The 25561-nt window shown below is 42.5% G+C and overlaps 1 protein-coding gene across 2 annotated transcripts in view; it reads left to right on the forward strand.

Annotated features, from left to right (window-relative positions):
- The window catches only part of LOC136404475 (ryanodine receptor 2-like), a 650806-nt gene that overhangs the window by 424525 nt on the left and 200720 nt on the right, over positions 1–25561 (forward strand). For both annotated transcript variants that reach the window (XM_066383777.1, XM_066383773.1), the window contains 9 exons: positions 440–600; positions 2274–2433; positions 2941–3027; positions 7343–7569; positions 13526–14306; positions 15846–16046; positions 17890–17995; positions 19250–19393; positions 21123–21396. In XM_066383777.1, coding sequence (XP_066239874.1) covers positions 440–600; positions 2274–2433; positions 2941–3027; positions 7343–7569; positions 13526–14306; positions 15846–16046; positions 17890–17995; positions 19250–19393; positions 21123–21396 — 2141 coding nt within the window. The remainder of the gene's footprint in view (positions 1–439; positions 601–2273; positions 2434–2940; positions 3028–7342; positions 7570–13525; positions 14307–15845; positions 16047–17889; positions 17996–19249; positions 19394–21122; positions 21397–25561) is intronic.

Here is a 25561-nt window from a genome sequence, read left to right on the forward strand (position 1 = left end):
TGAAACATTTCCACAGATAGGTGGCAGGTGCAAAACTTGAGCACAGATTAGCATACTGTGCAAGCTGGCAGCATTAAACCTAATGATAGATGACTTTATTACATAAATATACTGTCTATGTGCAAATGCGTATGGTATGCGTGTTATGTATGTACTCACAACGTACATGCATGCACATTTGGGAATAGAAAAGCCTCAAACCATTGAACGTGTTTGCTCAGATAGAGTCTTTTCTCTTTTTTCTCATTATTTCTAGTTTAATTCAAGATCTTGGTTTTAAGACTTTTCTTAGTTTGCAGGGTTAGTCCTTGGTGTCGATAACATTTCAATTAGGCTTATTGATTTTAAATAAATATTTCCTTTGGTCATTCAGAGACATTGCAAATCAAAGTTTTGTTTTGATTTATTCTGCCAACACCTGGTTTTGCTGCCTTGACAGTACTACTACTCAGTGAGGATCTTTCCTGGACAAGAACCTGCTAGCGTCTGGGTGGGCTGGATCACATCCGACTTCCATCAGTTTGACACGTGCTTTGACTTGGACAGAGTTCGTACAGTAACCGTTACTCTAGGAGATGAAAAGGGAAAAGTGCACGAAAGGTTGGTTTTCTTCAATTTCTTATGAACAACATCTGATAAAAATGGTAATAAACCTAGGAACTGTTTTCTTCTTGGATCTCATGCCCAGGGGAATGTCAGTGTCCTTTCTGTCACTCATACAAGCCAGTAAGGAATCTCAGCATATTAAAAGTGAAAACCATTATGAAGTAAGAGCGGTGTCTCCTTTTTGGATAACAATCATGGGTTCCTTCAAGTGACAGTGTACATGACTAACAGCTCAGTTTATGATACTTAGCCTCTGTGCGAGGGATTATGGATGGGTGAGCATGAGGCAATTAGCACATGGTCTGATATGTGGCTTGGGAACTGGTTTGTGGTGGGGAGACAATTGAAGACATGATGGGCTATTAGTTTAGACCAGGTGGACGCATTTGAACTTGGACTGAGGAGCAGTGGGTTCTTTTCTCAGCCTGGCCATTGACTCGCTGTGTGGCTTTGGGTAAGTCAGTTATACTTTCTGTGCCATCCTTTTTCATTTGTAAAACAAACCAAACTCAAACCAAACCGTCAAAAAAGTGAAGCTGGCCATCTATCTTGTAGACTGAGATAAGAGAAGATCTGACCATCTGCACCTCCCTGTTGTACCCGCGTGTCCCCTCTGGGTATGCTGTGACAGGTCTCCTAGAAACAGTTCTCCACACAGTGCGGTCCTTTTATACCCACACCCCATTTTTGGTGACTGGAAGCTCAGATTTTCACACTTCAAACACTTGAACTTAGACCTCGAGACAGTGGGCCTGGCAAAAATCTCCAATGAAGAGTGCTTCATGTTAGGACAGGAGCCCCAAGCCATCTGTCTCCAGGAATATTTTGGGGGATGTATTTGATTTTCAGAGAGGGTAATAATGTAAGGAAATAGCTCAGTCTGGGGCTGGGCTACCTGATAAAAGATTTCAGTTTAAGGAGGGGCTGTTGATTCTTACATAATGGTGCAGAGAAGCTGTATCTCCCTTCTTGTTCTTTGCCTGCCTTTGGCCTTTTTATTTCACTGCCTGCAGTGTATCTACTGTAGAGTGGCAAAGCGCCAATAACAAGTTTTGTTACCACGTCTGGTGAAGGTTCTGCTGCAGCTGAAAGTTGGGGGTTTGGTTTTAATACCACTGATTCTGTGCATGGTCTAGCTAAGTCTGTCTCTTATAATAGGTCACTGGGAATTGTCCATACAGGGACATGTTTTTAGCCAAATTGTAAATATTTTGAATGACTGATGGCTCACGTAGAATTTGCCTAAGGATTCTGATCGTGGTTAAAAATGAATGTTTCTTGTCTAGGAACAGTGGATAAAAAATAAACTATGAGAATGAAAATTGAAAATTTGGATGATTATTAAGTAACTTTTTTGAACGTCAGTAAAAGGTCCTGTTTGGTTTGAGTTTTTGGAGGGAAGGTGCAGGTCAGTTCTTACTTGATTCCAACTTCTTGACCTGTCTCCACTAGGTATGAATTTGGGGATGTGTAAGACCTGGTTCGAAAGTCCACTGGAGTCCGTGAAGTTTTGCTCAGAGTCACAGACTCGGGCCCATGTGCACCTTTCCCATCACAGCATGAGCTTGTTGCTTGCGCAGCATAATTTAGGTTTAGTTTGCAAGATACATGTGCTTTCTATTCTATCTGTGGTCGTACATAGATAAAAATGTTTTTTTGAAATTCAGCATCAAACGCAGCAACTGCTACATGGTGTGTGCGGGCGAGAGCACGAGCCCTGGGCAGGGTCGCAACAACAACGGGCTGGAGATTGGCTGCGTGGTGGATACCGCCAGCGGGCTGCTCACCTTCACAGCCAACGGCAAGGAGCTGAGCACGTGCTACCAGGTACTGGCCGTGGGCGCTGCTGTCCTGGAGGACAGTGTTGTTACCATTAGAGGAAAACACATTTTGTAAGACCAAAAAAATAAATTAGAAAAAAAAATTAAGCCTGACCTCTGGTGATGCAGTGGATGAAGTGTCAGCCTGGAACACTGAGGTCGCTGGTTCCAAATCCTGGGTTTGTCTGGTCAGGGCACATATGGGAGATGATGCTTCCTGCTCCTCCCCCTTCTCTCTCTCTCTCTCTCTCTCTCTCTTTCTCTCTCTCCCCCTTTCTAAAATGAATAAATTTTTAAAAATCTTGAAAAAAATTAAAACAGAAATGAGTGAATTATGTATTTTTACTTGTGTTTGAGTAATAGCTATGCCGCGTGCCCTTCAGAGCGAAGAGTACATTCCTCCATAAATACTCACAGAGTAAAGAAATGAAATGCGCAAATGCCCCAAATAATTATTGAAAGAGTCTTGGGTTCTCTTTACTAATATTATTAAATTCATTGTTGTTTTTTTAAGGTGGAGCCAAGTACCAAATTATTTCCTGCAGTTTTTGCACAAGCTACAAGTCCCAATGTTTTCCAATTTGAGTTGGGAAGAATAAAGGTAGGAAAGACTCATTCTTGGTATTGTTTGCATTTGGAGTACGTACTGTTAGGGAATAGTATTTACTTCTTCAACAAGTTCAGTATTTTATGACTACTGCTATTAATCCTATAAATCATTCTTTATAAAGAAAGTTAGCTGAAATTTGAAAATTATGTAATCTATTTCAAGTCATTAGGAGATCATAATTAATTAGAAAGTAATTCTCTTTAGTCATCATCAATATAATTATCAGTAAAACTTGGCTTCTAAAAACAAACAAAAAAAAAATCTTGGCTTCTATGGGAAAAAGAAATGCCAAATTACATATAGCTCATTAATCGTGAACTCACAACTGAGCTAGTGAATGGGCTTATGGAGCTGGAACTGTGCGACCTATGGATGTGCTGGGGTTATCTCTGGACAGGTTTCTGTGGGGACATCAGTGAAGAAGCAGCTAAGTTGCATGGGGTCGATCAGGTAAGGCTAAAAGAAGTGGTAACATTTAGATTGCTTCTTGATTGTTGATAGAAGACCTCTGGGGACACTGACTGGGAGGGGTCAACAGAAAGCAAAGACACACGAGCATGAAAGTACCGATCTGAGGAATTTGGTGAGACTGTGTTGGAGGATGCCTTCCGACGTGGCTGGAGATGAGTGTGCATAGATGTGGGCCAAGTCCAAGTTGAAAGGCCTTGAGCACCATGCTGAGAGTTGGGACCTTTCACATAGTTGGCAATCCACTGGAAATGTGAAGCAGGGGGTTGAGTGCTGAGTGTAATCAAACCATTTTGGGAAAATATATTAGTAGTCATGGAGAAATGTCTGTATTCACAAGGATGAGGACAAGCGTAACAACTTGTCAACAACTTGGTGTTGTCCATGTGGGAGACAATGAGAAGAGCCACAAAACTTGTCACGGAGACACAGTGATAAAGGAGGAGGTGTTTTAGAGGAGAAATTAGTAGAATTTGACAGTGAACTGGATTAATGAGAAGCGTTGATGAATTGGATTCAGGTACTTAAGGAGAATGAAGAGTCAAGGATTAATGTAGATCTTTATGGCCCTGGCCAGTAAACTTAGTGGTAAAGTGTCAGCCTGGCATGTGGATGTTCTGGGTTCGATTCCCAGTCAGGGCACACAGGAGAAGCGATCATCTGCTTCTCCACTTCTCCCCCTCTTGCTTCTCTCTCTCTTTCTTCTCCTCCTCTCCTGCAGCCATTGCTCAGTTGGAGTGAGTTGGTCCCAAGTGCTGAGGATGACTCCATGGCCTCCACCTCAGGTGCTAAAAATGGCTCTGGTTGCAACAGAGCCAAGCGCCCGAGATGGGCAGAGCATCGTCCCCTAGTGCACTTGCCAGGTGGATCCTGGTCAGTGTGCATATGGGAGTCTGTCTCTGCCTCCCCTTCACTCATTAAAAAAAGAAAAAGAAAAGGAAAAAGTGAACGTAGATCTTGAGTGTGAACAAGGAGGTAATGCTAATTCAACCATAAGTAGAAGGGCTAGAATTCAAGAAGTGGAATTGGATGAATTCAGCCCTTGTAAACATGAAGATACCAGGCATACTGGCTCAGCAACCTTGGACTTGTCCTTAACCATGTGAGCCTAGTTTCTGTCTCTGTAAAATGAGATTCTCAGCTGCCACAGAAAGGCTAATACAATATGGACTAAAGGAATCATGACATTTGTTAATCAAGAGGGCTTTAGGGAGCTTGCCCGAAGAAGTTCTGAAAAATGATGGAAAAACTCTAATTGCAAGTGTGAGGAAGGAAGCAGCACATTTGCACGAATTTCTTATTTTGTTTTACAAAGTGTTTCCTCAGAACTCGGACGTGTATATTGATCTATTTGACATTTCCATTTGGTTGTTTCATAGGTATTGCAAATTGAATATGTCCAAAACTGGATTGCTGACCATCACTAGCCATTCCTAACTTGATCTAGTCTTCCCACGTTATTTAATAGCAGATTTGGTTGCTTAGGCCCCATGGCTGAGAGTCATCCTTGACTTTCTCCTTTACATTCCACATTCTGGTTCATCATCAGCATGTCCCCCACCTTCTGACTGCTGGTGACCATCACATTGCTACCCATCACCATTGTCTGTCACCTCCATTACTCAAGTGGCATCCTCTTTTTTTAATTAAGTGAGAGGAGGGGAAGTAGAGAGACAGACTTCCACATGTGCCCTGACTGGGATCCCCATGGCAATCCCCCTATGAGACAATGCTCTGCCCATCTGGGGCCATGTTCCATTGCTCAGCAACTGAGCTATTTTTAGTGCCTGAGGCAGAGGTTCCATGGAACCATCCATGGAGCCAACTTGCTCAAACCAATCAAGCCATAGCCGAGAGAGGAGAAGAGAGAAAGAGAGATGAGGGAAGGGGAGGGGTGGGAAAACAGACGGTTGCTATTCCTGTGTGCCCTGACTAGGAATTAAACCCAGGACATCCTTATGCCATGCTAACACTGTACCACTGAGCCAACCAGCTAGGGCTTCAAGTGGCATCCAATCGAGGTTTCTGTGATTCATCCTTGCCCATCTGTTTATAATTAAGCAGCTTGAATGATGCTGCTTTAATGTCCAAATCAGATCATGTCATTCCCCTGCTTAAAACACTAGAAACCCTCTTTCCCTGGGAGTAAAAATCAGAGTTCTCCATATGGTTCTCAGAAAATTTGACATCCTGACTCTGACTCTCTCCCACAGCTCTGCCCTCCTCCATGCCAGCCTCCAGTGCCTCCTTAGACCTGCCAGGCAAAAACCCTGCCTAACTCCTTTGCACTGACTGTCCCTACTGTGGAGTTTCCTTCCTGCATATTCACATGGTTGTTCTTTGGCTCTTTCCTTAACTGTCACCTTCTCAGTGACACCCACTCTGACCACCCTGTTTATTATTACTGCCCTGCCCTCTGGTTCCCACCCTGTTTTTCTCCTGTGCCCTCTGTTCTGATATACTATTAATTTACTTCCTGGTTGTGTTCATGTTTGCAACAGGAAAATGGAAGCTGTAGGAGGACATTTTATCTGTTTTGTCCTCAGTCCCTAAAACAATGTCTGGCTGTTTCTCTGCACTCACAGGAGGGACTGGGAAGGCAGCTGGAGGGCGAGGCCATCTGAAGAACATGGCAGGGAGGCTCTTGGAAGGGGCAGGACTGAAGGCCATGTGGGAAGATGAGGTCGGGGGTTTTATGTGGCCCAGGAGAGTCCGAGGAGTGGTGTCATGATTACACATGGATGCATAAGCTTTGGAAAAGTCGTGGCCTCTGTCCTTGACCTGGCTGAAGGACACAGGATGGCTGGACATCTATATTGACTGTGGGGAAAGGTAGAGGGGAAGTGAATCTTGGAGGTTAATGCCTGTTCATTCTGCTTTCTTGTTTGATAGTCAGGTTTATCTGTGGAGCTGTCTTTGGTTTGGTATACCACTGTTTACTAAAACCCAATGATCTGACGGTATGTGTGGGCTTGGGTAAGGACCAGGTGGGGGACAGCACAGACTGGGGAGAGAGAGCCCAGTGGATGTGACCGCTGTTTCGTGACGTTTGGCACTGAGAGCAGCTTGGAAAGCAGATCTGAGGGATGTGGTGATGATCGACTGCACTTGCCTTATCCGTGTATCAGAGGGGATGGCCACGTCATGTCCCCAATCTGGGTGCCCTGAAGCACTAGGCATTTTGCTCTGTTGTTGTGAGTCGGGGGTGCAGAGAGAGAGAGCAGCAGACAAAATCATCAAGGACTAGCAAAGGACCACAGCTCGCTCAGGCAAATGGCCCCGAGTTCACACTGTGTCCTAATTTTATTCACAAGACTTCAAAAAGCTTGTTTACTGAGAAATTGGCATAACATCAAGTGTAACTTTTACTTAAAGATACATGGAGTGCACCTGCAAGATAGCTTAGTAACAACATAATATCAGAAGGCATTAATTGCTATTGCTTCTATAGTTCCCACAACATTCCTCTCTTTATCTCAGGGGACAACCTTGGAAAGTACAGAAATCTTATGAGAATGTTTTACTGAGAAAAGCCCAGCAACTGCCTTCAGTCACAGACCTGTTTCAGTGACCCGCCTTCAAGTCACACAACAATTCTCTTGGCAAAACATTCTTTTCTTGTTGGCTGTGTTCCCATCCAAGGCCATGCGATGGGTTATTCCACTACATTGCTCATAATATTTTCTCCTTTCAGAAGCTTTAGCCCAATTTCTATTATTTCTTGTGTTGACTTTGGTCAACATGTAGCAGATCTTACTCCTGCTTTCTGTTCTGCAGAGCACCAGTCATCGTGACCCCAGAGTGTGTCATAAATATTTTTTCTGCTTCTGTCTGCTAGAATGTGATGCCTCTCTCAGCGGGACTGTTCAAGAGTGAGCACAGAAACCCTGTGCCTCAGTGTCCCCCACGTCTCCATGTGCAGTTCCTGTCTCACGTCCTGTGGAGCAGAATGCCCAATCAGTTCCTGAAGGTGGACGTGTTGCGAATCAGCGAGCGCCAGGGCTGGCTCGTGCAGTGTGTGGACCCTCTGCAGTTCATGTCCCTGCACATCCCTGAGGAGAACAGGTCTGCTGCCATGCCCTGCACCGTCCCACTGGGACCCTCAAACTTACCACTGCCCTGGGGCTCTGAGTTGGCACTGGGGGTGGGATACAAAATGAGGTTTAAAACTGTCTCATTTCTTGTGTCCAATGAAAACATTATTTTACATATTCCAAGTTTAAATCTATTTCCCAACCACTTTGTTTCTGAAACATGGTTATACTGCTGTCGAAGAGGTGGTATGACTGGGTGTTGTTTCCTTCCACTCTCTCATTTTCCTTATAATAATGGCAAGTGAAAACTCAGGCTGGTGCACCTGGCGGTCTGACTCCCGACTCCGTAAGTAGTAGTGTCATAAAATTGCAAGGTGTTAGGGATGGGGTCACAGAAGTCCGTGTAACCCTTCATTTGACAGATGTAGTAAACCAGAGTACCAGACATGAATGAAAGAAAATTGTGAAAGTCTTTGGTGAGGGCTTTAGATACAACGGTACCTGCATTCTAGGCAGTAACCGTAGTAACAGGAGGTGCAGTCAGCGCTCAGAGGTGGCTCTGTAGATCTCCGCCTTTCCATATTGTAGCCACTTAGACTGTACAGGTTTTATTCTGGGAGCCTAATGAATAAAATTAGGTTTTGGACCAAGATTTCCCTCACAAAATGTCATTAAAAAGTTTAGTCACAGAGTGAAAACAGTGCATGAAAAATGCAAAGACTAACATTGGCTGTTCCTGTATTTGAAGCCTTTAATCTTAAAACAGTTGCAGGAGCTAGGCCCATTTTAAAATGTACAGTGTGTCTGTAAAGTCATGGTGCACTTTTGACCGGTCACAGGAAAGCAACAAAAGACGATAGAAATGTGAAATCTGCACCAAATAAAAGGAAAACTCTCCCAGTTTCATACCTATTCAGTGCAGTTCGATGTGGGCTCACGCACAGATTTTTTAGAGCTCCTTAGGTAGCTATCCTGTATAGCCTCTACAGACTCGTCACTGACTGATGGCCTACCAGAATGGGGTTTCTCCACCAAACTGCCGGTTTCCTTCAACTGCTTATCCCACCGAGTAATGTTATTCCTATGTGGTGGTGCTTCGTTATAAACGCTCCAATATTCACGTTGTACTTTGGTCACAGATTCAAATTTAGCGAGCCACAGAACACACTGAACTTTCCTCTGTACCATCCACATCTTGACTGGCATGGTCGTGGGCTACTCCACTGTATACACGGTGTTACATCTGCACATGCGCACATGTTGCCACATCATCCTACAGAAACTGGGAGGGTTTTCCTTTTATTTGGTGCAAATTTCACGTTTCTATCGTCTTTTGTTGCTTTCCTGTGACTGGTCAAAAGTGCGCCATGACTATACAGATACACTGTATTTTAGACATGCTTGGGCCCTGGCTGGTTGGCTCAGTGGTAGAGTGTCGGCCTGGTATGTAGAAGTCCCAGGTTTGATTCCTGGTCAAGGCACACAAGAGAAGCGACCATCTGCTTCTCCACCCCTCCCCTCACTCCTGTCTTCTCCTCTCCCGCAGCCATGGCTCAAATGGTTCAAGCAAAGTTGGCCCCAGGTGCTGAGGATAGCTCCATAGCCCTGCCTCAGGAGCTAAAATAACTTGGTTGCTGAGCAATAGAGCAGCAGCCCAGACAGGCAGAGTATTACCTGGTAGGGGCTGGCAGGATAGATCCTGGTCAGGGCACATGCAGGAGTCTATGTCTGCCTCCCCACCTCTCACTTAATAATAATAATAATAATAATAATAATAATAATAATAGTAAGACATGCTTGGCATTTAAAAAAAAATTAATACCTTTAAATTTAACTTATGCCTTGCAAAACAGCTTGTTAATTCCCCAAAATATTAAATATATACTTGCCATGTGACCCATCAATTCCACTCCTAGGTATATAGCCAAGAGAAACGAGAACATGACCACACAAAACACTGTACAGTGGTGTTCACAGCAGCGTTATTCAGAGTAGCCAAAAAGTGGGAGCAACCCAATGTCTATCAACTGAGGAGTGAATAAGTGCAATGTGGCCTATCTATACAATGTTATTTGGCAATAAAAGGGAATGGAGTACTGATATATCCTATAATATGGGTGAACCTTAAAAACATTATATTAAGTTTTAAAAGGCATTCACAAAGACTGCATATTTGTAGGATTTCATTTACTTGAAAAGTCTGTAATAGCAGACCCATAGAGACAGCACTTAGGGCTGGTGGGCCTGGGGGTGACTGCTAACGTGTCCTGGGTTTCTTTTACGCCTATGAAAATGTTCTAAACTTAGATTTTGGTTCTGGTTGCACAAGTCCATCAATATACTAAAACCAGGGAATTATATATTTTAAATACATACATTTTATAGTATTATATTAAAGACATTTAAAAAGAAATCCAAAGAAAAATTAATCTGGGCAGGTAGATTTATTTCTATATTAAATATGTATTTACATATTTAAGTGAAATAATTAGAGATATTTATCATTTATAGTGGTTTTTTTAGATGACTGAATTTTAATTTCATACTTCTTATTTTATGTGAGAAAGGTTTGGGAATTCGCATCTGATTTAAAAAAAATTACTCAACAACCGAAAGAGAAGGAATTTTTCTTTGTGAGAGAAAGTAGTTTCTCTCGCTAAGCAGAGACTTTTAAGATTGTAATGAACATGTTGGCTTGTCACAGAAAGCCAGAGGCTGCTCCTGGCAGAGTCATTAATAACTCATATGAGTTACCTGTGACAAATTCAGGGGTAATTGATATTAATTACCTGTGACAAGTGAATGGATAATTTAAACTCTTAATATAGACCATAGAGAATTTGAGTCAGTTTTCTGAAATATGTATAGTGCCAATGCATAAAATAGTGTCACAGGAATGAGGTAACAGAAAGGAGGAAGGGAAAGCAGCAGAGCCAGGGCTTGATGGTCAAGCCCCTGTGCCACCCTGCTCTGTGTGTTTGGTGAGGTCAGGTCCACATTGGTCTCGTGCTTTAAGAAGCTAAAGGAAAATCTGAGGTGAGGCACTTCAAAATTCAGATTCCAAAATGGAAATGCCAACTAGTCATTGAATAGCATCTTTTTTTCACACCCCAGTAAATTATAAATTGGCAAATAATATATCTCTCTATCTCCATCTGTATATCTGTATCTATCTATATCATTTTAGCAAAAAAGAGGGATAGAAAGGGACAGACAGGAAGGGAGAAAGATAAGAAGCATCAATTCATAGTTGCGGCTCTTTAAGTGTCACTGGTTGCTTCTCTTATGTGCCTTAACCGTGATGCTTCAGCTTAGCCAGTGACCCCTTGCTCAAGTCAGTGACCTTGGGCTCAGACCAGCAATCATAGGGTCATGTCTATGATCCCACACTCAAGCCAGCACCCCCGTGCTCAAGTCGGCAACCCCACGTTTAAGCTGGGGAGCCCACACTCAAGCTGGATGAGCTTGTGCTCAAGCTGGGGACCTCGGGGTTTTGAACCTGGGTCCTCAGCATCCCAGGCTGATGCTCTATCCACTGCACCACTGCCTGGTATGGCAATATTTTAATGTTTAGGATGGTAGGAGATGTGAATAGTCTGTTTTCGCATCTCAACTAGACAGTAGTCTCCCTTCAGGCAGGAATCGTGTCTGTATTGTTCAACTCCTGTCTCCTATGAACAGTGCTTGATGCATAATAGACACACTGTACTATTGGATGAATAAAAGAATGATATTGAGTCATCAAATAAATCTCTCCACTGGAGACTGTTAAGGAGTATAATGAGTTGCATCACTCAGCTTTTACTGCAATAACACCCAGAAATCCCACCAGCAGCAAATAAACATGTTACATGAGGGCCTGGCTCCACTGAAGCTCCTGCAGGCTGGGGATGGACTGTAGGAGTGTACCATGTGCCTTCGTACCCTGAGAGACAAGCTGATGGTCAGCCCAATCTGTTACAGATAGTTCCATGGCCAGGGTTGATGTCCAGGGGCCAACGAACATGCAGTAATCCATAGCATGTTCTAAGGAGGTGCTGGATTGTGTATTTGGCATTGCCCATACAACAGATAAAATAATGAGTTATTTCTTTTGCTGTATTCTAAGTAAAGCCATAGTTGATTGAAGTATGAATATTACTACAAAGGGGAGACAAACTAAATTTTGCAGTATGGGCCTTGGTTTGCCTTGACTCGAGTGTGAAGTTATGAAATAGAGACTACAAATCCTTTAGAATTCTCTTATTCATCCATTCCACAGACAGGCATTGGGGCCCATGGTGATTCAAGGGAATAATGGGCGGGGCTGGATTAGGAGTGACTGCAGCAGTGGAGGCTGTGGAGTCTTTACATGTTCCTGACATTTTGTGAGTGATACACTATGTTCTTTAGTAAGAACCTAGAGCACACATTCTAAATGTGTTGCTATAGTCAACATATTTGTGTAGACCATCATTCTGGCTGCGAAGCAGGGTAATTGTCTTCCTGGAAGGTCAAAGCTTAGCTAAGACCTGGGAATCGTTGTCCACCATACTTTGAGGGTGGGGCTGCTCATTTATATCTTTCCAAGAATTGCATGCTGGCAGTGGGTTTCAGCAGCTATGTGGTAGGTAATCATTTGCTTGAAATTATAGTGCAGGAAGGTCTGATTCTGAGAATTGGGAGGTGTGGTCTGGACAAATTCTGCACCATCAAGCCACAGATACCATCAAGTCATGATACAGGGGATAGGCACAGACAGGAAAGTGGAGTACCCTAGGATATGATGAAGTTTAATAACATAATAATTATTCAGTACCCACTTTGTAGTAGGTTGGGTTCTAGAAATATATTAATAAATAAATGTATAATAGTGCTATTCTGATAAACTTATATCACAACCTCACCAGGACTCCTTTCCGGATGAGTGAGTGGTTCATCTAAAGCAGGGGTCCCCAAACTACGGCCCGCGGGCCACATGCGGCCCCCTGAGGCCATTTATCCGGCCCCCGCCGCACTTCTGGAAGGGCACCTCTTTCATTGGTGGTCAGTGAGAGGAGCATAGTTCCCATTGAAATATTGGTCAGTTTGTTGATTTAAATTTACTTGTTCTTTATTTTAAATATTGTATTTGTTCACGTTTTGTTTTTTTACTTTAAAATAAGATGTGTGCAGTGTGCATAGGAATTTGTTCATAGTTTTTTTTTATAGTCCGGCCCTCCAACGGTCTGAGGGACAGTGAACTGGCCCCCTGTGTAAAAAGTTTGGGGACCCCTGATCTAAAGGGATTATGTGCATGGACTCTGTTCTCAAAGGAAAGACATTAGGCACGTTGTGGCCCTGTTTTTGAGATTTTATGTGTTGAAAGGACATGGTGTGTGGCAGAAGCAGAATGACCTGAATTAGGAACCTGTGTAAACTCAGTTTCCCAGCAGAGGTTCGCAAGCAAAACTGTTACCATAGTGTGTATTTCTGGAACTGCTTGTGCCTGTTGGCAACCAGGTGACATGTGTGTAGGTCTGTGAGGGAGGCACTTTAGAAGGGAGATTGTGTTGGAGGACTCAGTCTGTGTTACCTGCTCAGACTGGCTAGGCTGACAGCTCCCATAGGTCATGGAAAGGGGCGCAGACTCCTGAATCTCAAGGAACATTTTCCTAGTTCTGGAAACCAGTCAGTCCAATTGGAAAGGAGACTCAGGGTTTTCCATAGAGTGCTCACATTCTGAAAGGAGGGGCCCCTAGGTTCAGACTGAGACCCAAGTATATAAAAGTTGCCCAGAACCTCGAGGGTGTGGACAATGAAGAGGGTGCAAGCACCAGTGAGTGGAAATTGTCAACATGAAATTGTGTATGGAAGAAATCCTATAAAACATCTAGAACTGATTTTTAAATAATCTATGCTGTCATTAGCATGCCACGGAAAAGGGCGGGCCACAAGGAGATCTTGTGTGTTTGCATGCGCTTTTGATTTCTCCTGTGACAGCCCTGCCCCCCAACTCCTGCCCGCAGGTCTGTGGACATCCTGGAGCTGACAGAGCAGGAGGAGCTGTTGCGCTTCCATTCCCACACCCTGCGGCTGTACTCGGCTGTGTGCGCCCTGGGCAACCACCGCGTGGCGCATGCGCTCTGCAGCCACGTGGACGAGGCGCAGCTGCTCTACGCCATCCAGAGCAAGTACATGCCCGGTCTGCTGCGCACGGGCTACTATGACCTGCTCATAGACATCCACCTGAGTGCCTACGCCACCGCCCGGCTCATGATGAACAACGAGTTCATTGTGCCCATGACCGATGAGACCAAGAGCATCACGCTTTTCCCGGACGAGCACAAGGAGCACGGGCTGCCCGGCATAGGCCTCAGCACCTCGCTGCGGCCACGCATGCGCTTCTCCTCACCCAGCTTCTTGTGCCTCAATCACGACTGCTACCAGGACAGCCCCGAATTCCCACTGGACACGCTCAAGGCCAAGACCATGCAGATGCTGATGGAGGCGGTTCGGGAGGGCGGCCTGCGCGCGCGGGACCCGGTCGGGGGCACCACTGAGTTCCTCTTTGTGCCGCTCATCAAGCTCTTTTACACGCTGCTCATCATGGGTGTCTTCCAAGGAGAGGACCTGAAGCACATCCTGCAATTGATTGAGCCCCAGGTGTTCACAGAGGCCACCCCGGAGAAGGAGCACCAGGCACCACCCAGGGAACCCTGCACTGACAGCACCAGGCCGGAGGGCGCACGTGGGGACGCGGAGGAGGGGTTGCTGCAGATGAAGCTGCCAGAGCCCGTGAAGCTGCAGGTGAGCAGGGGAGAAATGGTGGGGAGGCCAGGATTGCAAGAGATAAGACACTGAACCTGGTTTGTGTCCATGTGCCTGTATAGTACAGTTGTCTAGAAAATTCACTAATGTCCAATTATTTGTGTTTTGGGACCCATCAATCTAATTTTCCTACATTTGTAATGAATTTGATGAATTTTCCAATGGAGTCAATTGACAATAGTTAATAAAAGACAAATTTAGTATGCTTGTCAAGGCAGCTTCCTTGGCCAGGTACATGTCTATCTGCCTCACAAGTCTGAAAGCCTGTCATGGGTGTGTTCAGAAGCTCAGTCCCTGGGGGGAAATAGATACTTACTGATGTGTTTCTCTAAGAATATCTCATTGCTCTTTACATTAATGATCTGAAAGAATAAAATGGGTTACTAGAACACAGAAAGCTCTCCTGGGATTGCTGTGGGAAAAGCAAAGGGAAGTCTCTCTGAGTGCCGGCCACAGTGGGAGAGTGCTCTGGGAGCTTTGCATGCAAAACAGGCAGCATTGCAAGCCCTGGGGCAGGGAGAGGCCTGAGGCTGCAGGGGGGGTGGGGCAGGCAGAGGTCAGGTCACAAGAAATGTAGCCCTTTGAAGCTTATTTTAAGTTCAAGTAAAAACAACCAAGAATTTTTAGCAGGAAAATTTTATACTAAATCACAATGTAGCTGCTGTGGGTGAAACACAAGAAGGAAAGACATGGGTGGTCCAGGGCAGACTGAGTCGGACCCTCAGACCCTAGGGAGTGATGCTTCCACTAGGGTGCAGGGAAGGAAACAGACGGAAGGGGACAGACACTAGGGCTACTTAGAGCCAGCATTGACAGAAACTGCTCTCTTGTGGATGGTGATATACAAGGTTTCACAGCCCTTTTTAACAATGCCTTATATTGAATCACAATTGGTATTAGTGCATTTAAATGGTTTTCAAAACTTGGGCAGAACATTCTCTGATGGGCATGTTTTGACTGATTTACTGCACAGTTAAAACCCTTTTGGCTTTCTGTGAGGGACTACCCAGTTAGGCGTTTAATATGCAGTTAAATTACTTAATAAACTTACATGCAAGGTCTGGAGATAGACAGTTCTAGAACTGGTGGAACACCGTGATATAATTTGAAACCCAGATCTTAGTATCTTTCTGTGATCCTTAGTCTGTGGTTGTCACCCTAAGGTGTTACCTCATCTTCCTCCAATGTTCATGTCATGACCCTGTAGCATTCACTTTGAGAAGAGGGTGTTCTGGTCTGTTATTAATGATGTAAAAGTCGTTCCCAGAAGACCCCTGGCAAACTTCTCATATGTCTCACTGGCCATAGCACCTATAGCTGCAAAGGAATCCTGAATACTGAGTATCCACCAGGGGGACACACATTAGCCATTCTGACTTAGGCAGACTCTGTTTTGTTCCCGGAGACCTCCTATACACAACCAGGATTCTGTTCCTAAAGGGGAAGAGCTGGCAGTTAGGCATCTCAGCCACTGATTTTGAGGAATTAAATTTAGTGTCTTTTAAATTGCCTTCTTAGATGTGCCTGCTCCTTCAGTACCTCTGTGACTGCCAAGTCCGGCACCGGATTGAAGCCATTGTGGCCTTTTCAGATGACTTTGTAGCTAAGCTCCAAGACAACCAGCGTTTCAGGTACAACGAAGTCATGCAGGCCTTGAACATGTCGGCTGCGCTCACAGCCCGGAAGACAAAGGAATTCAGATCACCACCTCAAGAACAGGTACAACAATGGGTAGAAAATTCTTTCTTTTTACTTTGAGTTTAGCTCATTCAGGATCCCTGCATTGCAAAGTGATAACATTAGTTACAAATGTGTTTCTCCCCATTTTCTTTAAACTAGCCATGTTGATGGAGTCAGTATTCTTACTTTCACCAATGAAACTACTTGATTAGTTTAAACAAATAAGAGACTTATTAATAGGGGTTGAGTGTATCATGGCCTCTTGGAGGAGTCCGGTTTGCCAGATTCTGACATTCTCCAAGCAAAACAATATGCAACCACAGATGGGTTGTCATGGCTGACAGGAGCCCTTTACCCCTAGGATCCAATGCTAGACCTTTTCTACTTTTATTTTAAATTTTATTTATTTTTTTAACTTTTCAATTATAATTGACATTCAGTCTTTATTTTAGTTTCAGGTGTACAGCACAGTGATTAGACATTTATATAATTTACAAAGAAGACAATTTTTCTTAGAAGTATCCTTCCCTAAAGGAACCAAATATCATTGCCTCCATTCTTGCTGGGTGATTGATCCCGTTTGTGGTTTTTCCTCTTGTTTATCTCCCAACTCAGGTCTCTCTAGGGCAGGGATCCCCAAAATTTTTACACAGGGGGTCAGTTCACTGTCCTTCAGACCATTGGAGGACCGGACTATAAAAAAAACTATGAACAAATCCCTATGCACACTGCACATATCTTATTTTAAAGTAAAAAAACAAAACAGGAACAAATACAATATTTAAAATAAAGAACAAGTAAATTCAAATCAACAAACTGACCAGTATTTTAATGGGAACTATGGGCCTGCTTTTGGCTAATGAGATGATCAATGTCTGGTTCCATATTTGTCACTGCTAGCCAGAACAAGTGATATGATATGCTTCCGGAGCCATGACGCGTGTGTCCCGCGTCACTGGAAATAGTACTGTATGTGAGCAACGCCGCGCTTTGCGACGCCGCCACATACAGTACAATGACCACCAATGAAAGAGGTACCCTTCCAGAAGTGCAGCGCGGGCCAGATAAATGGCCTCAGGGGGCCGTAGTTTGGGGACCACTGCTCTAGGGTGCAGCAGAACCACAGGCACACGCCTGAATCAAAGAATGAGTGAGTCTGGGGATGTGAATTTTCTGGAATCTTTCTCAGGAGGGGACTCAAAATGTGAGAAGTTAAATACTGTTTTGGTATCTCACTCTTACAGTTTCCTCCATATCCAAGATGCTTCCAAAGAAAAGGGTTTAAAGATTTGCTGCAAGATTTACTTGTCCTCAACAGAATGTAATTTCTTTGAGGGAAGGGGATGGACTTTTTGTAATTGCTATAAACATCATTTATTGAGCAGAGGACAAGACCAACCTCTCCCAGAATCACTCCATTTGTTTGGTTACTACTGGGAGGTTTCTGCTACTGGGAGAATCTGAAAGATAGAAGGAATAAGACTGGCTACAGAACTGAGAACCAGAGGAGGTGTAAACATGTGAAGTCAATACAGAACTGAAAGGTGAAATAGACAAATACACAGTAATAGTCAAAGACTTGAACATCCCTCTCATGAAAATGGATAAAACTAGCCAGAAATAAGAATATGGAGAATACAGTGCTATCATCAGCTAACAGGATTGTTGGATATCTGTGGAATACTCTACCTAACAGCAGAACACACATCTTTTTCAAGGGCCCATGGTATTTTTTAATCTGAGTGATAAATAATAATTTTTCATCTGCTAGGCAACATTTTACAAATATTTTAAAACAGGTTTTGGGCATCTTTGGTTTTTGTGATCTTTGCTGTGTAGTTTCTGATTCCACTTTTCTTTCATTCTCATTCCAAACTTTCAGATTAATATGCTTCTCAATTTTAAGGATGACAAAAGCGAATGTCCATGTTCAGAGGAAATCCGAGACCAACTCTTGGATTTTCATGAAGATCTAATGGCACATTGTGGTAAGGTCTTTGTGACTTACAGCTCTTGTTAAGTGCACATGTACTGGAACAGAAGAGAATCTGTATGTGACAGGTTCACAGATACGCACGATGCCTATTAGGGCACACCTAAGAATCTTATTATGATAAAAAGGTTAACTGACCCTATGAGGGAAGTCAGAAAGGGTAGAGAGATCAGAAACATCATCAGATGGAGCAGACCATATCCAAAATTCTCCCTTTCCCCTTCCTCTTTCCCTCAGTGGCAAGATATGGGGAAGGGGGTGAGGAATTTAACCAGGTGCTTTGGACGAAGAGTTGAGTGTTAGGTTGATTGAGTCTAAAGAAATTTGATCACAAACAGTATTTGAACGGACTGCAGGGCCACTTTGTAGGATTTGCCAAAAAAATCCAGCATTTGTCTTATGAAATTAATACCTAAGAAAATTCTGTATTAAATTATATGTTAGTAACCCAAGTCTATTATGGTAATTCTCCCCACTTCTTTTCTAAGAACTTTTTAAGTGGCACGGATTAGATTGGGTGTGCTTCCTTCTCTGTTTATGCAGTGCTGGGGTAAAGTCTGGTTCCAGTGAAAGAGGTGAATTAGCAGCCGTTTCATAAACAATATGCATAGCATCAGTGGTACTATTATTTTATTTTAATAAAGAGACTAAAAGTACTGCCTTGCATATTAATTCAGCTTATGAATATAGAACCACTCAATAAGTGCCATGAGGCTATGCCATATGTATAATATGAGTAAGGGGATACTTTAAAATGGTAGCAATGCTTCAACATGAAGCATTCCCTGCTTTAGGGTACCTAGTTATAAGCCTGTTCTTCTTGCTAAATCTCAGTTTATTAAAATCCCACTGACACTTACGGAGGTGAGTGAGGAGGTTCTCAGGCTGGCAGAACTGCAGGTCCCGGCGCCCGAAGCCAGAGCTGCCTGTGACAGCTCCTGGTGCAGTCTTGATCTTGTCTCCTGAGTGTTTTTGTTCTCTGTTTGGTTTTATATTTTGTGCTGGGTTCTGATGGCCATGAGCCCACAGAAACGATGGGGAGAAGAGAAAGGAACAGATGCCGAAGTGTAAGCCTCCTGTGAGTGCTCGTGGGCAGACTTGCGCAGTGGCGTCCAAAGTTTCAGACTCGGCAGCCCTGCTTGACGCTGTGAATGGGAAAGGTGCAAAGCCTGAGAATGATTTCTCCTAAATGAACTCCTTAAATCATTTTTTCTTCTTGTCTTCTTTCTCTTCACATTTTTCCTGCTAGGAATTGAGCTGGATGAAGATGGGTCCTTGGATGGAAACAGTGACTTAACTATCAGAGGGCGTCTGTTGTCCCTGGTAGAGAAGGTGACATACCTGAAGAAGAAACAGGCCGAAAAACCCATGGAGAGTGATTCCAAGAAGTCGTGTAAGCAGTATGAAAGGACACTACAGAGTGACCCAGCTGCGACACTAACTAGCCCCGTACCACAATAGACAAGCCAGTGAGACAATTGAGTTTGCATCTTCCAGGAATCGGCTTCTTAAGTAGATACCCGTGGCTGCCAGAAACACGCAGCAGCCTCCAACGATATTTGTAGAAACAGATGGAGAAAAAGCAGCATTATAAGGGCAGATGGGCTCCCTGGAGCACTAGAAGTTTAGGTATTTGATTGGAGATGATTAAGAGGAAGCAAGGGGAGTAATTTAGACTTCGTATCTAAATATTATGCAGTTGATTTTCAAATATTCTTACATGAAGTTAAACCTTTTCTTAAAGTTGAAATAGATATTGTCTGACTATATTCTGGTCCTGAAATATTTTCTAACGTGTTACAAACTTCTGATTTGTGCATGTTTCATTTAACTGAAGAGTAACCACTGATGCTCTATGAATCAAGGCAGCATGCGGGCATGGATGTCAGATATCCATGCTCACCCAGAAAGATTGGTCAGGACTGGTCTGGGAGATCCGCCCGCTGGGTACCCCACTCCTGAGACTCCATTTTCAGATGCAGTGCTTGTTCATCAACAACTTTTACTGAAAGAAAAAAACAACCACCATGAAATTGCGGGGTTTTATTTCCACTAACTTACAGGGAAACTTTATACAGTTACTTTCAAATTTATTCTTTAGTGTCTCAACCAAATTTGAATCAGGTCATCTTTAAAATCAGAGTTCAACATTTCCTATACTCATGTTTTGTTATCAAGTTTATGATTTTGAGCTGTTAAAGAAATCACAGCATGGTTTTGAGATATAAGGACGTATATTGGTATTTTATCTGCATTTTGTAGTGGGTTATAACTGGTACTTTTTCTTAAATCTGTGTTCATAAACAGATTAAAGCAGGTTAAATAGCTTTTTAAAAAAAAAATCAACCAGTATATTTATGATAGAAATTATGTACCTCACAATGTATGAATTGGGTCACATCAACCCTACTTAGCTTTGATAAATGTATTTATTTTATGCGGTGTGAAAGTTCTGTTGTTTTTAGGTGTACTACATTACATAGCAAGTAATCCTCTATATATGGAATGACTTTCCACTTTAATACAGTTTCATAATTAACTCCTTTTGAAGACATTATAATTGATTCTTAGGGATTCAAATTTAAGCATAAATATAATTACATGAAGTCACTATAACAAAGGATTCAAATGAGACAATTGGATAAATAGCTCCTTAAATGCCTATGGCTGACCTTAATAAGGACATATGATGTCAGATCATCTGGAAGTAAAGTAGTGGAACAACAACAACAAAAGTAATAGTAATAGGATAATTCATATTGATTGTTGTATGGATTGCCAACAGTAGTTTTAAAAAAGTGGCTGCAATTTTGAAACAACTAAAATTCTTTAATTATAAGACTAGTTCTTAAAGAAAAGTTTGTGTATTTTCATTCTTGCATGTCTATAACTCATCTTTATTGACTTGATATATATTGACATATATATGTATATATAGATATATATATAGATATATATATCAATGTTTATAAATGTTTAAATGAAGTTTATTTTCTTCAAAGAATATTCTGGTACAACTATAGATATGAGTTTGGGACTATGAGATATGCAGTTGAAATGCCCAACTAATTTGTCTTCTCTTATTTTTTCCTTTTTAAAAACTATCAATAATGACTCTACAGCCACTCTACAGCAGCTGATTTCTGAGACCATGGTTCGATGGGCGCAAGAGTCTGTCATTGAAGACCCTGAGTTGGTGAGGGCTATGTTTGTGTTGCTCCACCGACAGTATGATGGCGTTGGGGGTCTGGTCCGGGCCCTGCCCAAGACCTACACCATAAACGCTGTTTCTGTGGATGACACCATCAATCTCCTGGCCTCGCTTGGTCAGATTCGCTCTCTGCTGAGTGTAAGGATGGGCAAAGAGGAAGAGAAGCTTATGATTCGTGGATTAGGGTAAATTTAATTATCATAGCCTTTTGTCTTAGATATTTTTTCTTTCTAATAGTTTATCCCAATGCAGTAGGTACATTTATAAAAATATGTTGTCTAGATTGCATGATCAGTAAATTAGATTGTTTTTCTAGAGATTATGTTTTAAAGCTAAATAGGCAAGTGGCTCAATAATGAAACATGTCTTTTACAACTAGATTCTAAGATGGCTGTGATTCATAGAAAATACCTTAAGAGTTTGTTTCTTAACTACTCAGTAATATATAATTATATATAAAAACACAGGTTAATAAAAACACATTATAATCCAGAGGGAGACAAACACACACAAATTTTTCTTGATCCATTGGGCCATGAAAGAAGAATGGGGACTGGGAAGCAGCATCATAGCTTGTGCTTTGTGTAGATCTGGGGATAACATTTGTACTGTATGTGTGGTCTCAGATCCCCCAGCTGAGACATTGACATAAGAATTGGCCTAGTGCTCTGCTTTCTCAACTCAAGTTACTCTGAGATACTGTAAAAAAAAACAACCCTAAATACTACACAAGACTAGCCCACCATTAAACACATAGGGAACAATCCACCATAAATAAGGGTCTTCATATACAATAAATTATGGAGTTAGAATACCTCTCCCAAGAACTTCAGATGATAGAAATCTGGAAAGAAAACATAAAGATACTGTATACAAAGGAATAAGTGAGATCTCTAAAAGTAAGACATGCAGTAAGTCAGGAAGGTTTGAAAAAAGTCCAAAAACAACTTCTAGAATTAAAAAATATGAAAATTGACATAAAATACAGTTAATTAATAATCACAGATAAGATAGAGCTAAAGAGAAAATTAATTAAGGCGTCCCCAAACTAAGGCCCCGGGCCGCATGCAGCCCCCTAAGGCCATTTATCCGGCCCCCCGCCGCACTTCCGGAAGGGGCACTTCTTTCATTGGTGATCAGTGAGAGGAGCACTGTATGTGGTGGCCCTCCAACGGTCTGAGGGACAGTGAACTGGCCCCCTGTGTAAAAAGTTTGGGGACCCCTGCATTAGATCATAGATCTGAGGAAGTTACTCACTAATGCAGCACGAGGAGATAAGACATATGAGGAGCTGTGAGGCCCAGGGGTAGTGTGAGAAGGTCCGGCATATGCTGAACAGGATTGCCAGGAAAGACGCTGTTGGGGAACTAAAGAGGGGATATCTGAGGGCTAGTGGCTTGAGGCTTTCAGAACTGATGAAAGATGGAGTTTGCAGATTTCAGATTTCGTAAAGCACCCTTATTTCCACATCTACAGCTGGATATAATGTAGCATGAAACCATTGTTATATAGACTGGTTTTTTTTTTTTTTTTTTTTGTATTTTTCTGAAGCTGGAAATGGGGAGAGACAGTTAGACAGACTCCCACATGCGCCTGACCAGGATCCACCCGGCACGCCCACCAGGGGCGATGCTCTGCCCCTCCGGGGCATCGCTCTGCCACGGCCAGAGCCACTCTAGCGCCTGGGGCAGAGGCCAAGAAGCCATCCCCAGCGCCCGGGCCATCTTTGCTCCAATGGAGCCTTGGCTGCAGGAGGGGAAGAGAGAGACAGAGAGGAAGGGGGGGTGGGTGTTGAGAAGCAAATGGGCGCTTCTCCTATGTGCCCTGGCCGGGAATCGAACCCGGGTCCCCCGCACACCAGGCTGACGCTCTACCGCTGAGCCAACCGGCCAGGGCCTACATAGACTGTTTAAGAAAAAATTGGGAGGAGCCTGACCAGGTGGTGGCGCAGTGGATAGAGCGTCGGACTGGGATGTGGAGGACCCAGGTTTGAGACCCCGAGGTTGCCAGCTTGAGCGTGGGCTTATCTGGTTTGAGCAAAGCTCACCAGCTTGGACCCAAGGTCGCTAGCTTGAGCAAGGGGTTACTTGGTCTGCTGAAGGCCCACGGACAAGGCACATATGAGAAAGCAATCAATAAACAACTAAGGTGTCACATCGAAAAACTGATGATTGATGCTTCTCATCTCTCTTCGTTCCTGTCTGCCTGTCCCTATCTGTCCCTCTCTCTGTCTCTGTAAAAAAATAAATAAGAAAAAATAGGGAGGAAAGCCAGAATACTTGCAAAGAAACAACATTTGGAATTCTTGGTACCAGAACTGGAGAACATGACTCAATGTAGGATGCAATGCCCAACTGAGAGGTCAGCACAGTGAGCCCGTGTGGATTTGGAGATTAATATTTATATCCATATGTATTCAAGACCGAGAGGAAAACAGATACACTGCTCACAAAAATAATTGTGAGGAAGACAAAGTATGGAAAGATTCAGATTGTATGATACAATATATGTACATTTTAACCTTTATACATTTTAAATTTATTAAACAATACTAGATATTGCCTGTGGGCCTATTAATTATTTGAAATCATAAATATAAAATGGAAGATTCTACTCTAAAATTGTTACAGTGGTTGCGCACTAAACGTAAATATACTAACTGGACAAAGAGGGAGCACAGAAAAACCTGAACGACAATGGCAAGTTTTAAGGTCTTCATTTATCCTTGTGTGCGCATGAGTCGTTTTATTTTTGTTTTTGATATCTTAAATATAACTTGAGGAGGCAAGCTTCTCATAATAAGTAATTCTATTTAGCCAATGAAAAAGGAAGAATTTCTAGTAAATAGAAATCACTCTCTCAAATGCAAAATGTTTTTATTTTGTGTGTGTGTGTGTGTGTGTGTGTGTGCACGCACGGGAAATTAGAAATATTAAATGCATCTCAGAAGGACACATTTCATAAGTGGCATCCTGTCTACTGGATGGTAGAATTAAAAATCCACTTAATTTATCTAGAACAAAGGCAAATAAGATTTCTCAATTAAATACTTTTCAAAGTTAGGTTATAAACGGAACTTGAGTTGAGAAGAGAACAAGCCCCATGATTGTAACCAGGATTCAGGAGTTACGGTTCTCTTGCTGGACATGCCCTCTGACATGAAGGTCAGGTCCCGTTATTACCTAAGTTGTCATTTGTCGTTGCGTGAAACAGATCAGATTTATGCTAGCCTTGAGCCCTGTCATTTTGCTGGGTTGTGCTGTCTTAAAGTTCTCTTTATTAAAACTAAACTAAATTAAAAGTGGAAAACTAAAACTAAAAAACAAAGGGAAAATAATCATAGAAGAATTCCACTATTCCATTTTTCTCATATAGCCATAGTAACTAAAAGTTAGTATGTGACTAAATGAGTGGGTGAGTGACTCCTTTAAGAAAATCAGATTTGAAGGCAATGTTTTTTTTTCCTTCCTTTCTTGTAGCCATTACCTTATTTTTGAGCTCTGACATATGGGAAAGTGTTCTATAGAAAAAACTCTTGCACTGGTTTGATTTATATTAACATTAAAATTGACAGAGCTCTTCAGTTGCAATGACTACTAAACAGTAAGATCCTTACAATATCTTTACATAAATATTGTAATATGCAATGCAGTAATATTAAGAAGCATTTCAGATACCATGTGCTGTTCTTTCTTGAAATTGAATGTCCATTTTAATGAGTTATAGCAGTGATTTTCAACCACTAGTCCGGGTCTGCAGACAGGTCCACCAGAAATTTTGCGCTGATCTCTGAAAGAATTAATCACCCTAATGATGTATGAAGACTATAGACCCAATGATCTTAGTCAAATTCACTTATGCTCGGTGACTTCTGCCCTGAAATAATTCTCCTGTTTTCACCAGTTTGCAAGTGGAAGAAGGTTGAAAACCGCTGAGTTAGATTACTTGTGCCTGGATTTCATGTATCCACTTTTTATTGAAGAATGTATATACTTTTTTTAAAAATTTAAATTTATTGTGTTTACATAGATTCTAGTGTCCCTCTGAATGCATCCCCTCTCTCCCGTGTTCCCCTCAACATCCCCTTTGCCCCTTCTCGCAACACCCTCCCCCTTTCCCTCCAGGATTTTCTTTTCTGCTCTCTATAACACTGTGTTATGTGTATATAATTTCACCAATCTCTTTCCCTTCTCTGATCCCATCCTCTCATCCCCTTTCCCTCTGGTCCCTTTGATCCCGCCTCTACCTCTATTCTGTTCCTCAGTTCACATTGTTCATTGGATTCCTCAAATGAGTGAGGTCATATGATATTTTTATTTCTCTGCCTGGTTTATTTCACTTAACATAATA

This window comes from Saccopteryx leptura, chromosome 1 (assembly GCF_036850995.1).
Source record: "Saccopteryx leptura isolate mSacLep1 chromosome 1, mSacLep1_pri_phased_curated, whole genome shotgun sequence".
Classification (NCBI taxonomy): Eukaryota; Metazoa; Chordata; class Mammalia; order Chiroptera; family Emballonuridae; genus Saccopteryx; species Saccopteryx leptura.